The sequence below is a fragment of the Babylonia areolata genome, chromosome 8 (assembly GCF_041734735.1).
Source record: "Babylonia areolata isolate BAREFJ2019XMU chromosome 8, ASM4173473v1, whole genome shotgun sequence".
In the NCBI taxonomy this organism is placed as follows: domain Eukaryota; kingdom Metazoa; phylum Mollusca; class Gastropoda; order Neogastropoda; family Buccinidae; genus Babylonia; species Babylonia areolata.
This window is the reverse complement of record NC_134883.1, coordinates 31136045-31155135: the sequence shown is the minus strand read 5'-3', so window position 1 is coordinate 31155135 and position 19091 is coordinate 31136045. Positions and strand designations below refer to the sequence as shown.

Here is a 19091-nt window from a genome sequence, read left to right as displayed (position 1 = left end):
AACTGTTTCCTCTTACTACAGGTTTGAGGCAAAAGCCTACATGGTAGAACTCAGCTTTCCATTAACTTATTCGCGTCTGTGATGCCTTAGCGGTTGTTGGGAATATTAGATATTATATTCCTTATTTGTAAAGCCCAGTTTGATTTACTGCATGTATCATCATCGTCGTTACTGTCATCATCGTGATCATTGATACGTTACCTTACACACTATTTTCCGAAGCAAACTCCAGATGTCTGTGGAAATTATGTATGCTGTTGTTTCAGTGCTTGCTGTCTGTGTCATGCTGACTCTTGTTGAAGAAACTGTTGAAATTTTTGAAAGAAGTAAACTGCGCATGGAGACCAGTACATTGTGTAATGTTGATATGACCGTTGTTGTCTTTTTCTTGTTTTTTTCTTGTTTGTTTTGTTTTGTTTTGTTTTTTGTTGCTTTTTGTCGGTTTGTCTAATGTATGCACAAAAAATACGATACTGACAACATCATTACCGACACCATCAGTGATAATGATAAAAGTAAAAACAACAGGAACAGCAGCAACAACAACAACACTAACAACAACAACAACAATAAGAAGAAGAAGAAGAAGAAATGCAATGTTGTGAGCACAGTATAAGCTTTAAGCTTGTTGATGCTTTTTTTATCATTGATTACATTGTAATCATGTGTATTGTTGAACAATTAAAGATTATTTAAACCAAAAAGAACAAGAACAACAACAATTCCATGACCAAAACTTCTAATGTCTGTATTTCTCAGGCCTGATTAACGCTGGGATGTCATTATGACAGGAAGCACAGAGCACAGCCATGCCACGTAGTCCCAAATCTAAATGGACCTCCATAGCAGCAGCATCATCATCACCATCATCTTCCTCTTTCATCATCATTTTTTTTAAATCACAAATTAATGTGGCTTTTCATGCCCTCCTCTCATGGTGACCTCGGTCTCTACACCCATCCACTCTGTTTCTTGGGGTGAGTCCTGCCAAGGTCTTCGGTGTTAGCAGATTAAAGGTGGACTGTCGTTGGAGGGATGTGGGGAGGACGCTAACTCAGTCTAGCTCCGCGGCTAGGCCATTAATGTCGTCAGTAGGGAGCTTAGCAGGTGGTGTCCAAAGAACATTTAATCAGAATAAACACTGAAGTGACTAAGTATCAGTGCAATATCAGTTCTCAAGACAAGAGATTTTTATTCAACAGCCAGAAAACTGCACTTGTGACTGCTGCTATCTTCAGTTGCTTTGAAGACTCTACGAGTCGAAGTACTCAACTTCTCCTCTCCCAAGTGGGTTCATAATTTTTTCTTTTTGTTTTTTGTATCCTGTTTTGAAAGAACCCAGGCAGTCAAACCTTTTTTTTATGCCCTATCAGTGCAAGGTCTCCTCTGGCGTGTAGCCTCCTGGCGACCTGAGATCGATGGCTCCATGTGGACTGCCGACGCTGGGTTTGCGACAGACGCTGTGGTTGTGTATGGGGGGCAAGGAATGGGGCGGCTTGAGAGTAATGCCACTGAAACGGAGCAGATTATGGGGCAGCAAAAATTAATTATCAATTAATCCATTGATTAATCAATTGATGATGATGATGATGACAATAATAATGATAATAATAATAAAGTGCTCTTGTTGTTTTGATTGTGAGCAGACTGCATTGATGGATACTACAAGCAGTACTATTACTCGAAAAATTGCACGAAGTGCACGTGGATCTGTCTGAACGGGACGTGGTGTGACAAAACAACCGGCCATTGCCCCGCCTGTCCCCCTGGCAAGAAGGGAACCAAGTGTCGTGACGGTGAGTTGGCTGATTGGGCAGTGTGGACGGACTTTACATTGATTGCTCTCTGTGGGCTGCTGGGACTGAGACTGCGCGCTGATGAGACTGTGTGAAACTATGCATAGCGGGTTGGGGGTAGGGCGCTGGAAATGCCATGTGGGGTAATGCCATTGTAACGAATTGGTCGATGGGGCTGGAAAAAGGTCAATTGATCTGTGATACAGTTCACGTGATCTGTCATATCACCGACAACGTATCGTTAACACAGAACTATTGGGGGGGGGGGGGAGAGGGGGGGCTGACTGTACTTTATTGTTTCACGTATTGGCGAACGATTACTCAGATCTTTATCTACATTTTGTATTAACACTGTCACTGTTACTATGCTGTTATCCTCCAGAATGACCAAGATTCTTTTCCATGACACTTGAAGGGCGTGTCAGAACGGGTGGTGCTGATGGCGACCAGGTAAAGTGCTGTGGTGGAACACAGGAGGGTGGAGTTCTAGGTGAATGGATTGGCATGCGAATCGGAATAGCACTTAGGGGTCAGACAGGATGGACAGGACGAAGACTATGACTGGATAAAACTGAAAGGTGCATGGAGTCGTCAAATGGAATGGATTGAACGATCTTTCAGACGTGGACAGGAGTAAAGATAAAATACCTTCATTAACTTTATCATTAGCAGTGGTAGTAGTAGTAGTAGTAGTAGCAGCAGCAGCAGCAGCAGCAGCAACAGCAGCAGCAGGAGCAGTAGTGGAAGTAGTCTCGGATTGACGGTTGGGAGGACGCGGGTTCGAATCTCAGCGGAGTTGAGAGTACTATGGGCTTAGATGGGGAGACTGGGACCACACAGTCGAGTGTCATCCACTTCACAGATGCGTGTTTGGTTGTGTTGCTCTAATTACCTGACCAACACTGCACGTGTCTGTATCCCTCGGGCCTGGTTGACGCCGGGATATCATTATGGAAGTAAAGCATAGAGTACAGCCTTTTCACGAAGTCCCAAACCAAAATAGACCTTCATAGCAACATCGTTATCATCATCGTCATCCTCCTCATTCTTCATCATTACCAATACAAACAAAAATGTCCCAAAGTATGTGGCCTTTCGTGCCCTACTGTCATGGTGACCTCAGTTTCGATACCCCTCCACTTCCGTGCATGGGGTGAGTCCTGTCAATGCCTTCAGTGTCGGCAGATTCGTGGGTGGCTGTTGCTGGAGGGACGTGGCGGTGATCTCCACTCTGGGAGGGACGTTCACTCAGTCTGACTCCGCGACTGAGCCATTATTGCCGTCAGTAGGGGGCTTAGTAGGTGGTGTTTTAAGTACGTTAAATCAGAACAGACACCACTGAACATCACCGAAGTGACTCAGCAGCAGTGCAGGTTCTCCTCTGGTGTGTGACCTCCTGGCGACCTAACATTGATAGTTCCCTGCGGACTGCCGCCGTTGGGAGTGTGACAGACGAACCCGGGTGTAGCTGTGTTTGGGGAACTCGGAATGAGCGGCGTGGGAGCAATACCACTGAAACGGTGCAGATGACAGGGCAGAAAAAAAAAAGAATTAGAATAATTTTTTTTTAATTAAAAAAGTTGTAGTACTAGTAGTCGTAGCAATAGCAACAGCAGTATTATCAGTAATAGTAGAAGTTGCAGTTGTAGAATATGTTGTCTTTGCTGTGACAAGAAATCATGACTCTGTGTGTGTGTGTGTGTGTGTGTGTGTGTGTGTGTGTGTAAGTGTGTGTGTGTGTGTGTGTGTGTGTGTGTGTGTGTGTGTGTTGTGTGTGTGTGTGTGGTGTGTATGTGTGTGTGTGTGTGTGTGTGTGTATGTTTGCTTGTGTGCGTGTATGTTCATGAACGTGAATGTACGTTTGTACGTGTATGCTCGCGTGAATGGTGTGAGCGGGTTTCTATTTTCCCCAATATCAGACTGCAAGTGGGGAACGTACGGACTGAACTGTTCCCAGCAGTGTGGACAATGTGGGAACCACCCATACTGTGACCGTGAGGACGGCTCCTGTTCCAGCTGTGCCGCTGGCTGGCAGATGCCCCTGTGTCAGGAAGGTAACCTGTGCCGCTCAGCAGCGTCTGGTGTATGAATGGGATCCAGTGGATTCCGTTTCTCGTGCGACAAGGGCGTGAGATTAGGGGGTGAAAAGCACAGTCATCGTCATCAAAAAATGACTGACTGCACACAGCATGTTGCGTTGTGTGAGGCTATCAGTAACATGACAATGATGAATGTCACATGCGACAAATTTCACCTCATCACGGTAGTCTCGTAAACAACAACCGGCCCTGTTTTCACGACGACACAATCTTCTGAAAATCACCAAATTCTGCAACTAACCACGTCTCAAAATGATAACAATCAGGAACGCAGTCGAACTGACCTTTGTGGAAACTGAACTACCTTCAAATTTCCTAGTAACACAATGTAAGATGGCAGATATTTGATCTGCATTTTATAGGCGCTTGGCGAGCCAGATTTATCAGTAAAGGTCTCAAATCGAGCAGATGTTCATGGTGTCCTAAGTGTAGTGGTAGCCTAATGGTAATGCGCCTGACTACGAACTGAATAACCACTGGTTCGATTCCCAGATAAGGACCGGAATTTAAACCTCAGCCCCCCCCCCCAACCCCCCTCCCCACCATCTACTAAACCTTGAGTAGTGGCCTGAATGCTAGTCGTTTTGATGAGATGCTTAACCAACGTACGTGTGCGCCATGCACCCCAGGACATGTAAAAAAATTTTACAATTTTTTTTTAAAAAGCACGAAAAGGGTTATCCCTGGCAATATTCTATAACAAAAAATCCATTTTTACAGAGTAAAAAATACACTTGAAGACAGGAAAAAAAATGGTGTTGCACTGTAGCAACGCATTCTCCCTGACACAACACAACGCTAATATTGGCTTGAGTGTGTGTGGCATGCGGGAGCAAATGTGACTGAACTTTGTTTGATATCGAATGTTCGATGCTCTTGGCCTCAATTAAAACCTAGCTTGTGATTCCCCCTTTTTTCCCAGGATGTGAGGACGGTAGCTACGGCATAAACTGCAGGGAGACATGTGGACACTGCAAGGACGGGGCGGCGTGTGACAAAGAGACTGGAGATTGTCTGCTGTGTGAGCCTGGCTGGTACCCTCACAAATGTCAGACACGTGAGTATCGTAATACCTCCACCCGTGTGTCTTTCCCCGTCCGTTTCCCGCTACCCATTTTCCCCTCTGCTCCTCCCCTCACCCTTCCCTGGACTCTGTGCATTGTTTCCATTCACTCAGTCGTTGATGGTGCGCCTCTTCCAAGACGAGGTCTGTAACAGGGACCGCTGCTGCTGCAGGAGTGGATTGTTCGTTCCTCGTAGAAGGTGGTCAGCATCCACAGTGTGAACGTCAAGTGGAGAAATGCATTGTCTTGCAAGAGGAGCACAAAGCTACTTCTACAATTAATAAAATGAATCAAACTGTGGGAAAGGTAACCCTTCCAATGACCGCTAAACAGGGAATTCACTAAACACACACACTCGCGCGCACGAGTGAGAGAGAGAGGGAGAGAGAGAGTACACCTGCACGGGAATTGGACGCTCCCACTCTCCACGAGTCTCCTGCTGTCTTGCAGGTCGGTCGTGGCTGTCAAAAGGCTGGGTGAGGGGGGGCTGGGGGGGAGGTAAACCCTATAGAAATCCGGAATTTGAGTCCCTAAGGTCATTGTACTCAGCCTCGTTCTGGCAACTCCTGCGACGGCGCTGGTGCCAAACTGTAACGGCTTTGCTGTTCCTTTGGATCCATCAGCGTCGTGGAGAGGGGAACGTGCTGCATGGGCGACAGCCCGTCTTCCGTTAAACACCGCCCAGGCTTACATCCTGCATTATACATCCAGAGCTTACACCCACGACTGGAGAGGACACTCCGGCTTTGCCTGTGGCAAAACGGGAGGCAGCAGATACCAGTTATAAACCACTGCTCGATTGGTGCAGCAAAAGAGGGAATATACCTACGATGCAGATCAGATGGCAGACTGTTCAATCTCGCCCGCCTCAGGGCCAAGACAAAGGTTCGTGAAGCCCTCATCAGAGACATGCCGTTTGCTGATGACGCGTCAGTGACGACACGCACCCAGCAGGAGCTGCAGGCAATGATGGACCGCTTCTCCTAGGCCTGTGAGGATTTCGGACTGACCATCAGCCTGAAGAAGACAAACATCTTGGGGCAGGGCACAGAGGAACCAGCAGCTGTCACCATCGACGACTACAAGTTTGACGTTGTACACCAGTTCACCTGCCTCGGCTCTACCATCTCTGATAACCTCTCCTTAGTGAAATTGACGAGAGCATCGGGAAGGCAGCTGCAACACTTGCTCGCCTCACAGGCCGAGTGTGGACAAACCAGAAGCTGACGGTGAAGACAAAGACTGCAGTGTACTGCAATGCCTGCGTCAGCACACTGCTGTACCGCAGCGAGACATAGACCACACATGCCAGGCAGGAGAGAAGGCTCAACACCTTCCACTTGAGAAGCATCCGCTGTATCCTGGGCATACCCTGGCAAGACAGAGTGTCCAACGCCGAGGTCGTGTCCCGCGCCGACTTTCCCAGCACGTTCACCTTGCTCAGACAGCGCAGACTGCCCACTGAGACATGACCGCCGCATGGAGAATGGCCGCATCCCCAAAGACATCTGGGAAAAGAACCACCGGCCGACCACAGCTGCGCTGTGAGGATGTCTGCAAGAGAGACATGAAAGCGCTGGACATTGACAGCTCGTCCTGGGAGAATCTCGCAGCTGACCACACAAGGTGAAGAAGTACCCTGAACCAACACCTCAAGACAGGGGAAGACAAACTGTTGAATGTAGCGGCAGACAAACGAGCACGCAGAAAAGAGCGCAACAGCTGCAGCAGACGAGACACGACACACAGTTGCGATGTGTGCGACAGAGACTGTCATTCCCGCATTGGCCTCTACAGTCCAGCAGATAGCCAAGATGAACAGGATGTTCACCCATGATCAACCCTAATCGACGGATGCCTATACAGGAGGTCAGTGTTTCACTCCATGTTTACTGTGTGTTGGAGAAAGGATCAAGGAGGAAAGTCCGGGGACATGAAAGACTGAATCTTACTGGTAATTTCCTTGGAGGAATGTGGCAGAATAGTTAGGATGCTTTTTTTTCCCCGGACTTTCTTGGGTCGACCACCATTTTATTTTGTATGTGAATTCATTCTAACAATTCGGAATAGATGGAAAAGAAAAGGAAAAAAGAAAGAAAGAAAACAATTTGAATACAGTGAACATTAACAATAACATATGTAAGTCATTATACTTATATATGGTCCATTTCACTATCAACTCAAAACGAGACAATAACCAAGACCAATACCCGGCATTCCATAACTGTGTCATTGTAATCAGTAGCAATTTTTTTCTCTTAATGAAATCGAAGTTTTCTTCTTTATTCTATAAATACATACATATATATATATATATATATATATATATATATATATATATATATATATATATATATATACATACATATATATATTAATCAATTTGGTCAAGGTGGACACATTTTCTTCATGTGTAACAGTGCAGTTTTATCAGTTTTATAACATATAATAGACATTATACCTAGCATCGGCACAGAGTTATGGACACTTTGCTTAGCTAACGTAATTTGAAAAGAACACAACCCACATTTTTTTGTCAATACAGTATCCTGGAGGGTCTGGGTTCGAATCCCGGTCGCGCCCTTTCTCCCAAGTTTGACTGGAAATCAAACTGACCGCCTCGTCATGCGGGTTCTCGAGAAGATAAACCGATGTCCGGTACGCAACTGAAAAAGAACCCATGGCAGCATGAGTGTTGTCTTCTGGCAAAAATCTGTGGAAGAAATCCACTTTGATGTGTACACAGATACATATGCATGCACTCAGGGCCTGACTAGGCGCTTTAAATCATGCTACTGGTCAGGCATCTGCCTATCAGATGTGATGTAGCGTATATGGATTTGTCCGAACGCAGTGACGCCTCCTTGAGAAGCTGAAAAACGAAAACTACCTCTCCAGTTTCTCTCAGTCATTATTTCTTTTTTGTTTTTGTTCCTTGTTTCTTTTTCTTCTTTTTTTTCTGTTTCTGAACCTCGAGGGCGTCTCCTCTTGTTTTCTGTTGCAGCATGCCGGGATGGATGGTATGGTCTGAACTGTGGGCAGAGATGTGGCCGCTGTCTGAATAATGCTGCGTGCAACAAGACGAACGGCTACTGCCCATGTCCTGTAGGAAAACAGCCTCCACTGTGTGACAAAGGTAAGGCTGCTGTCGTAAAGCTGCTATCTTGTGAAAGGAAAAGATGAATGATCATAGAGATAAACTGACCTCTTCAAGAATTTGTTCCAGCACATCTGACAAGTAATCAGCTGTACGTCAGAGTCTGGTCAGTCCGCTCAAACCGAGAAGATTACGTGTGAAGGTAGTCCGGTGTGTGAAAGGAAATGGCTGAAAAACACTGAAGCCTGGTGATGAAAGTGGACATGGCAGAAACGTTAACAGAGGGTGACCCGCACAGACACAAACACGCACTCTCTCTCTCTCTCTCTCTCTCTCCCTATCTTTGTCTCAGAAAATTTAAATATCACCTCGTGATGTGAACAGTGTTATGAGAGGGTGTGTTTGTTTCGTAGTATATACAGTTCTGTTGCACATATTTCTTTAGATATTCAGTAACTCATCTGCCTGTTTACATTTATCCCGAGATAAGCTCCCCAATCTTTGCTATACATCAGCTGTTCAATTGATTTTGATTCTACAGTGATATAATGGTAGCGTCCATTGCTTCATCAACGTGTTCAGATGTTCCGGATGACACTGAATGTCATGGATCACATCAAACGGACACAGATACAGATACAGATACAGATACTTTATTGAAGAAAGGCCACAGATACCATGAAGGTGGATCTTGGCTATAAACACGCGTTCAAAAATGATAAACAACCATACTGATGGCAGTGCACATTGACAAAAGGTGAGCTGAACTATTAGTAATAATCAGCTGCGTAGGACACTGCGATTCATAATACAAATAAACAGCAAATTGTTTCAGAATTGTTTCCCTTGACGTGGGAAGAGGAAGTTGGAACAAAAAAAACGTGTGTATTATGTTTATGTTAACCGAGAGAGAGGGGGTAGTGAGGGGGTTGGGGGCAGACAGACAGCGACAGAAAAAGAGACATCGACACAAAGAGAGACAGAAACATACAGACAGACAGACAGACCAAAAACAAAAGAAGAAAAAAAACACACACAAAAAGACAGTGACAGTGACAAGCAGATAAATACGGTGGAAAGGAGAGGAAAATATGATCATCAAATTTGTTTTTTAATGTGTCGCCTTTTTAACTGTTTTAATGGAATGTTGTACCAAAACACACACACGCACACACACACACACACACACACACACACACACACACACACACACACACACACACACACACACACACACACACACACACACACACACACACACACACGCACACACACACACACACACACACACACACACACACACACTCACACACACACACACACACACACACACACACACACACACACACACACACACACACACACACACACACACACACACACACACACACACACACACACGATGACATGTAGATACACACGGGCCTCCAGAGAATCAACCAGACCGATACTCAAAGGATGAACACGATACGATAGACAGAAAGAAAGAAAGAGAGGGAGATGCAAACGTTGTACTCAAAGCACGAAACACCCGAGTACAATCCTACAGTTCTGTAGCACTGAACAGAGGATTGTCCTCTCTTGCTCCAGACTGCCAGAACAAGACCTACGGACAGGACTGCCGGGAGAAGTGTGGACACTGCAGAGAGGGGTCAGTGTGTGACCCTGTCACTGGACATTGTCCACAGGGCTGTCAGTCTGGCTGGATGGACAACACGGGACTCTCTGTCCACCTGTGTGACACAGGTCAGTACTGGAGCATAGAGTGGTAGGAGAGAGAGAGAGAGAGAGAGAGAGAGAGAGAGAGAGAGAACAAGAACAAGAGCAAGAACAAACACTTTAATCTCCAGGCCTCCGGCCCCAAGAAAAAGGTCAAAAGCACACAAATACATACTAACGTAAACCTGTAGAACAAAAGTGCCTCTTGTACACACACACACACACACACACACACACACACACACACACACACACACACGGAGAATTAGAGAAACAGAGAGGTTCACACACACACACACACACACACACACACACACACACACACACACACACACACACACACACACACACACACGTTTCGAGTTTCCAGTTTTAATTATCCTTTCACTCCTATTGGAGTATGGAGGATTACTGCAAAATGTTTTCATGCCCAGAACAAACATTTCCAAATACACAACAATGTGATATAAAATTTGAGAAAACACAAATATCTTTTAACTCCAAAAGTGTGGCTAGGCCAAATTTGCAAATCTAATCATCTTACTTACAGCTAAAATGACTTTTTTGCCTTCTTTGAGCATATTACAAATATTAAAAACCGATTTTGGAGACAATTTTTTTTTTAGAATATATCTATTTCGTAACTGATCATAACTGGGATATTTCATTATAAATGAAACTCATCCCCAATCACAGACACGTTACAAACCTTACAAAGCCGTAACTCTCGTGGTATGCATTTGTGTCTCCCTGTTTCTATTTCCAGCTTATGATTACTACTCGAAATCTGAAGAAGCTGATAACGTAATTATCAGGCATTTGACTTATGTATTTTTCTCTACCAAATCCACTGTTGAAATTTCGATAAAACAAACATTTACAACTCGCCTCTAGAGCATGTCTCCATAGATTTTGAAAACTATCTCTCAAAGCAATGTTGACATTCTTCCAGAAAGATTCCCTCTCTAAGAAGAATTGAGCATCCCAAACACAGTCATAACCTGTTTCTATTAAAATTTGTCTGATATAACTCATCCATTTTGAAGAATAAATACCATTCCGATATAAATCAAGTAATATCAGATATACTTTCCCAGAATATTTTTTTGTGTTTGATATCACTAAGCTGGTCCAAAATCGAACTAATCTCATTTTCACTAACACTTTAATTGGATAAATACCAGTTTCTCCATAAACAATTTAGGTCATAGTATTCCTGTTCAGTTTGAACACACACACACACACGCGCGCGCGCGCGCGCGCGCGCACGCACACACACACACACACACACACACACACACACACACACACACACACACAGACATGTCCATAAACTCACCTTTTTGGTCAACAAATTAGAAACATCGGGTACCTGCCGCCTAAGAACAGCTTTACACTGAACGTCCACAGCCACCAGAACTGAAGACCCACGTCGTATCACACGGGCACGTGACTCCAGCTGCACGTGGTGCTAGTAAGGATTTTAGATCTGGTAAAGATGAGCTGTTATGAACCTTTATAATTTGTAAAGGTCCCAAGCCTTCAAGCCTTCAAGAAACTTTAGCCTCTTGTAAAAATCAGCTGTTATGAACCGCTACAGTTTCCAGTGGTAATCAGCGTTCAAGAAGCTTGCAAAGATCAGCTGCTGTGACCCGTTGTGTTTGTTAAGCGCTTGTCTCTGGTGGCTGTTAAGGCTTTTTTTCTTTCCTTTTTGAGTGGTCTTCAGTATGTAGTTTTAGCCTGTATTGTGTCTACTTCAGTAGATGTTACAGTCTGTCTAATTGTCTATTATCAGTAGGTGTTTCAGTCTTTCAAGTGACCACCTTCAGCTGGTCTTTCCAGTAGACGGCTTCGGTATATATTTCAGTCTTTCTAGTACTCGGCTTTAGTGTGTGAGTGTTTCCAGAAGCGAAGCTGTTTCCAGCCACTGGCCAGCAGTGGCCGCCATGCCTTTTGAGTGACCCCCAGTGCCGGACGTGTGTGCAGCCTGTCCAGCCGGACTGTACGGCGTCCAGTGTAACCAGACCTGTGGTCACTGTCAGAGCGACAGCCAGTGTCATCACGTGAGCGGGGAATGTCTGCAGGGCTGTGCTGAGGGCTTCACCGGAACCCACTGCACCACAGGTAGGCAGGGCTGGCTGCTGTGTCATCAGCATCCTCTGCTGACTGTTACATTCAGTGTCGCTCAGAAAAAAAACACACAAAGAAACAAACAAACCGCTCGAATTTTGTTTTTGTTTTGTGTGCTGATGTGTGAGGGCAGGGTCTGGGAGGGGTCAGGTTCTTTCCTTGGAGCTGCAGCTTGTACAGTTCTGTTTGTTTCCGTGTCTGGTTTTGTGTCACTTGCATAAAGGAAAGTGCATCTACACACCTCACTTACATGATAACATAGATGATGTTTGTTAAACTGGTGTGCACAGAAAAAAATGACCTGGATATCCAGCGGTAATACCCGACCTGTGCTATCCTGGTGTGCTACATATCTTCTTCTTCGTTCGTGGGCTGTGAGTCCCACGTTCAGTCGTGTACATGAGTGGGCTTTTACGTGTATGACTGTTTCAACCCCGTGATCTGGGCAGTTATTCTCCGTTTTTGGAGGTGCCGGGTATGTTCTTGTCTCCACAACCCACCGAACGCCAGATCGTTAACGTGCGTATTTGATCTTCTGCATGCGCATGCACACGAAGGGGGTTCAGGCACTGGCAGGTCTGAACATCTGTTGACCTGGGAGATCAGAAAAATCTCCACCCTTTACCCACCAGGCGTTGTGACCGTGATTCGAACTCGGGACCCTCAGATTGAAAGTCCAACGCTTTAACCACTAGACTGCTGCGCCCGTCAGAGTGTCACATCAAGAAGCGGAATAAGTCAGATGTCCCAACGGAGCAATACATTACCAGACGGAGTGACAGGTGTATTTTGATTTAGTCTTTTTTTGTTACACCACTAAGCTTACTTTCATGTTGATGATCTCATGTTTCTTTTATGTACAGCACTCACATTACTGTGATGTATATTTCGATATCGTCTCAACGGGTACATGAAATAATACTCCTTACTTGTTGTGCTTTGACCGCAAGAGCGACTATACCTACTTGGAGATGGCATCGAAATTTAATTCCGAATTTTGGAAACCTAATTCTAAATTGTAGCAAGCGATAGTGAGGACTTATTTCTTGATATATGTATGCCGAAAGAAACTTAGAAACTTGACACGTGACGGTTAAACGTAACACACAGGCTCTCATTGATTTGACAGCACTCACAGCACTCATACCAGCGGGAGCTAGAGTACCGGGCTCCAAGGATATTTCATAACATGGTAAAGATGGACATACTTCATTTTCAGTTTTCAGCATGTAAATTTGATTTGTGAGGGCTGGGTACCGAAAGACTGTATCAATTGTTGTGAAGTATTTCCCACCTCCTGGAACTCTCTACCACATGAAATCTGCGCAGCAGCGCCTTGTGGTCTGGATTTTACGTTTATTGATTTATTGATTTTTTTATTATAATTATTGTTTGGGTTTTTTTGGGGTTTTTTTTGTTTAATTTTTTATTTATGTAAGCTTATCTATTATTTATTCACCTTTCTTCTTCTTCTTTTTTTTTCTTTTTTTTTTCTCAAGACCTGACTAAGCGCGTTGGGTTACGCTGCTGGTCAGGCATCTGCTTGGCAGATGTGGTGTAGCGTATATGGCTTTGTCCGAACGCAGTGACGCCTCCTTGAGCTACTGAAACTGAAACTCTCATTGATGTGCCAGTTTCAGTTTTCAGTTTCGGTTTCCCAAGGTGGCATCACTGCGTTCGGACAAATCCATAATCACACGCTACACCACATCTGCTGGGCAGATATCTGACTGCTGCATAACTCAACGCGCTTGTCAGGCCTTCAGTGCATGCACACACACACACACACACACACACACACACACACACACACAACACATATATATATATATATATAGAGAGAGAGAGAGAGAGAGAGTGCGTGTGTGTGTGTGTGTGTGTGCGCGTATCAGAGTGGAATTGCTTTTACATAATTTCACCAGAGGACAACACTGTGTTGCCATGGGTTCTGTTTCGGTGCGCAAAGTCCGTGCTGCACACGGGACCTCGGTTTGTCTTCTCACCTGAATGACTAGACACTCAGTTTGATTCTAAAAATGAACCACAACACTGAGCGGTTAATGTGAAGGGGAGTCAAGACCTATCCGCTCACCAAACTTGAAGTCAAACCATTGAGCGCTTCGTGAGGTAAATATGCATTCCCCGTCAACACTGCTTGTTCCATTGATACATAGATGATGATGATGATAATGATAAGAACTTTGTGAGTGCGTTGCTTTTACAGTGAAATACGAAGTGAAATAGGACCTGTACCAAACAATGTGAAATGTGTCACTGCACAGATGAGGAGAGCGACAGTGGTCCATGGACTATGTATGTGGCGATCATTTCGACAACACTGGTGGTGGTTTTGTTGGCCGTGGTATTTGTCCTGGTGTGGAGGTATCAATCTGTGTGTGTGTGTGTGTGTGTGTGTGTGTGTGTGTGTTGTGTGTGTTGTGTGTGTGTGTGTGTGTGTTCGTGTGTGTGCCTTCGGTTTTATTTACCAAGGCGCGTTACTTTTTCTGCGGTTATGCGTCTGTGTATATATCTTAAGTTCGTCATTTTGCATTATCCCCTTAATTTGCCTGTTTCTACATATCAGTTGATGAATCATTAATGTCGATGTTATTAACCATGTACACTTTAATTCATATTTTGCGTCGTCTGATTGTCCGGTTTATTGTGTCAAAACAAGGATTTTTTTTTTCTTTTTGCACTATTTGTTCATTCGACAGTAAATATCTCTTGTCCTATTAGCATACTGTACTGCATTCTAGCGTGTGTGTGTGTGTGTGTGTGTGTGTGTGTGTGTGTGTGTGTGTGTGTGTGTGTGTGTGTGTGTGTGTGTGTGTGTGTGTGTGTGTGTGTGTGTGTCCTCAATTGTAGAAGGAAACGCTGTGTTCGGTGTCCAGCTGCTTGCCAGTTCCCCGAGGATAACATTCTGCTCAACTTGAGAAAGAGAAACAAAAGTGATCGTTATATATGAATTGCATCAGAACCCAACCCTGTTCAACACCATACTCAACTTCTTCTTCTTCTTCCTCGTTCGCCTCCCATTAGATGAGCAGCCCGGTGTCCTCCATGTAGGCTGCCGTCCGTCGCAGCTCCTCCAGGGTGCCGTTCAGCTTGGCTCCCACTGCTGTCGGTGTTGGCCAGTACTTCCTCCTGGATGCTGCATGTGTGCTACAGTCTTGAAGGATGTGGTCGGTTGTCATTGGTCCCTCACCACAAGGGCACTCTCCACTCTGTCCAATGCCAAAATTTGTGTGCATGTGGTGGAGCAGGCGGTTGTGTCCAGTCCTCAGGCTGAAGATCTTGACCTGTTCCCGTCGTTCCAGCAAATGGTATCTGTCTTCTAGGTTATATTTGGGGTACTGGAGGCGCCACTTTATTCCTTGCTGTGCCTTGATAATTGTCTTGATTTCATCGTATGACACCAGTTTGTTGGCCTGCTCCTTCTGTGCACCGTCAACAATAACAATGTAATCCTCCGCGTGATCCGAAAAACCCTACTGGCTGCTATGCAATTTTGACTGTCCCCGGCTGTGTGGTTTGCAACGCCTCACGAATGTTGATACCTAACATACAGAAAATAAATCTGCCGATGGAAGCTCAGCAGTCAATCCCGTAGAAATGCCACTTCCTGTGTCTTCTTGCCGCATAGCTTGCGACAGAACTTGCCTTGGTCCACACGGAAAAACTACCCGCATGTGTGGGGAATGTATAGGGCGTATGTAGCTGTGTGGAGGGGTAAGCGTTCGGATAGCGATAGCTTTTTGTTTTCTTTCAGCCTCGTGAAGAAATATATATATATATATATATATATATATGTGTGTGTGTAGCCAAAGGTTTTCCGTTCCCAACAACTGTGTTGTCTGATGACAGGTCACGGAGGACCCGAGCCTCTGGCCCAGGAGAGGGGACACACGACGGCAGAAACCAGCCTGGTCACATTGGTGTGTTGGTCTTCTTCTTCTCCGGTAGACTGTTGATCAATCTTGGATTTTTACTTCTCTTGAAATATTGCCTTGTTCTTCATCTCTCCCTCTCTTTCACTTTCTTTCCTTATCTTCCCTCACCCCTCCCCCCCCCCAACACACACACATAGTATTAATGCCATTAACAAAGATAAAGAGACAAAGGGGGGTTACCTGCACCAAAAGACAAAAACAACAAAAAACACACGTTTTCCCAGATATCGAATCATAAAGGTGTCGGTTTTCCAACCTCAGACAGACTGACAGACTGAGGGACAGTCAAGCCACAAAAAGATACAGAGAAAGCAGTGTTTTCAATGTAACTATGATAGCATAATAATTATACATAATTGTGCAATTTTGCGTTCTTACATTTTCAAAACGCATAATAAGGGAGTAATCACTAGATGCAGCACAGATATCGCACAAAATCACACCGTACTGACTTTGTTACTCCCCCTTTTTTTTCATTCAGAATTACGCCCCCAAGAATGCTCAAGCCAAGGACAAGAAGAGGGTCTCTACAGTGAGATCGAGGACGCCTCTCTCCAACAGACTGACCAACGGAAGGCGGAAGAAGATGATGACGGTCAGTACATTGACGTTGGCCAGGTCTCAGACCCGCCAGTCCACGCCTCCGGAACCAGGGCAGCCCTGCTCACCACTTCAGCGGCTGCCCCATTGAAACGGCCCCCGGCAGGAGGCCAGGCTGCTGCGGATGACCCCAAAAGAGAAACTCCCGGAGGCAGAGCCTACCCAGCAAAGAACCCACCGAAAGCAGGAGGGGGAGGAAGTCCTCCGGGTCGTCAGCCCGCGGTGCAGCAACCAGTCCAGGCCGCTGGAGACATTTCTCTCGCCACGTTTTCCAAACCCGCTCACCAGTTGGATGCCGACATCTCCGAGGAACTTTCAGGACAGCCCCAACCCACCTATGATAAAGCCGCAATCTACGAAAATACGAGAGAGGTCCCTAAAGTCTATGAGAAGCTGCAGACGTGCTCTGAGGGGATGTATGAAAGCTATGGAGAGGCGGAAGTGTAGAGTGCAAAGCAAATGAAGAACGTTGCGAGCATTAAATTTTTGGAACACTTGGAGATCAGTTTGCTGGATTTATGAGGTGGGCTGCATGAAGGGAACTTTGCAGCGCTAAGTTTGCTGATCGTTAAAAAGAATGCTCAAAACTCCACGGTAAGCTCCATATACTTGGGAACAGTCTTAACTCGAAGCCAACTCCCCGTTGCAAAGATTACCACGGGCAGCCAGGCCCTGGTCCAAAACTGAACACATCATCAGGATGGGAGGACGACAACTTCACCAAAGAAGCCATTATCCGTGTATTCGCGCTGACATTGATGATCGCTTGCCACGAACAGACAAAGCGTCTTTGAACTTCTGTTCAGTTCAATGTTGTTGCTTTTTTTTCTTTCTTTTTTTCCTTTTTTTTTTTTTTTTTTTTTTTTTGGTTATTGGTTTTTTTTTGTTTTTTAGGGGGGACGGGGGTTGGGTTTGGTTTTGTTGTTGTTGTTGTTGTTGTTGTTGCTTTCTTCTTTTGTTTCAACAGACACAGGATTTTGGCTTTTGTTCTATGCGAGTGTTGTTTTTTCTTTGTAGAGAATCGGTCGTGGTATCTTGTAGTTGTACATTGAAACCATTGTCAATTGCGGTCCTTACTTTATCTCTCTTTTTGTCATTGACACTTTTCAAACGTCAACTTGATTGAGCTATGAAAATCGAGTTCTCGGCCTACTTTTTCAAGAAGGGGTATGTTTCAGTCATACCAATTTCGATATATTGTTATGGATGAATGAATGAATAAATAAATAGAAATGGATAGAGAGAGAGAGAGAGAGAGAGAGAGAGAGAGAGAGAGAGAGAGAGAGAGAGAGTTTTATATTTACCGTTTGTGTGTTGTTGTTTTTCAAGAAGGGGTATATTTCAGTCATACCGATTTCGATATGTTATGGAAGAATGAATGAATAAATAGATAAATAGATTTTTTTTAAATGGAGAGAGAGAGAGAGAGAGAGAGAGAGAGAGAGCTCATTGTTGAACTTTTTTTTTCTTTGACTGGGTTCAATTTTATATTGTTTGGGTGTGTAAAAACTATCATGGTTAAGTTAAAGTTCTCCATGAAAAGATTCACAAATGCTGCGTTGGATTCCTTGCAGACTGTACTGTGTAGAATACGAAGAATTACAAACTGTTTTAAAGACACAGGAGACGAGCATTCACATCCACGAAGGTTTTAGATCTATGATTTTCCGCCATTGCTTTTGTAGCGTTGAGTGATGAGGGTATGTTCAATACAACAGAGTGAAAGAATACCGGTTGAACAGACTGTTTTGCTAAAAGTGTGTTTACCAACAAACGGTTACAATCAATGCGCTATTTCTGGATGTCCACAGATTCATGATAGCTTAACATCTCTCTCTCTCTCTCTCTCTCTCTCTCTCTCTCTCTCTCTCTCTAAAATAACTGAATGGAAATCTGTAGGTTTAGGGAAATTCCACTTTCTTGCATGCATGGCTTGTTTCATGTTTTCGTTTTTCCTTAATAGGTATTATACATTGTTCTTTTTGTTTCTCGGGGCCGGAGGCCTATGGAATAAAATTTTGTTCTTGTTCTTCTCTCTCTCTCTCTCTCTCTCTCTCTCTCTCTCTCTCTCTCTCTCTCTCTCTCTCTCTCTCTCTCTTCTAATCAGTGTAATTCGCGAAGTATATGTACATATTTTGAATATAAGGCTTGCTCAATGGGCAGAAACAATTCTTAAAGTACAGACAGTATTTAGAGTGGGGTTTAGTATTATCAGTTTAGTATTTTTACTTTATATGCTTTCGTTCAGGTTTTTGTTGTTGTTGTTGTTTTGTTGTTGTTGTTTTTAAGAACGCTAAATTATACGTTCCTGTTGTACACTTGAAAGGCGTTTAACCCTGTAAATAGAACATTTTTGTGAGAAAAACCGGCATTGTTGGAATATATGAATCTGTCATGGCATGTGTTCATGTAAAGGACGTTTATTCTGACTTTTTGAGCTGTCCTCGTGGTGTAAAGCAAGGCTGCCTGTTAAGTACTCAACTGTCTGCGATCTTCCTAAGTGAATTAACCATTGAAATATCAGGAAAAGCCGAGCATTGGTCCCAGGTGCTATGGAATTAGTCATGTTGGTGTTTGCTGATAATGTGATTTTGCTCTCTAGCACTGTGGTTGGCCTACAGAATCAGTTTAGT

At 44.4% G+C, this 19091-nt stretch overlaps 1 protein-coding gene across 1 annotated transcript in view; it reads left to right on the top strand.

The window, feature by feature from the left end:
• The window catches only part of LOC143285270 (uncharacterized), a 49105-nt gene extending 31828 nt beyond the window's left edge, over positions 1-17277 (top strand). The window contains exons 14-22 of the mRNA XM_076592528.1: positions 1647-1796; positions 3716-3850; positions 4818-4952; positions 7964-8095; positions 9647-9802; positions 11762-11899; positions 14188-14287; positions 15773-15843; positions 16340-17277. Coding sequence (XP_076448643.1) covers positions 1647-1796; positions 3716-3850; positions 4818-4952; positions 7964-8095; positions 9647-9802; positions 11762-11899; positions 14188-14287; positions 15773-15843; positions 16340-16905 — 1583 coding nt within the window. The 3' untranslated portion in view covers positions 16906-17277. The remainder of the gene's footprint in view (positions 1-1646; positions 1797-3715; positions 3851-4817; positions 4953-7963; positions 8096-9646; positions 9803-11761; positions 11900-14187; positions 14288-15772; positions 15844-16339) is intronic.
• Positions 17278-19091: the final 1814 nt, after the last annotated feature.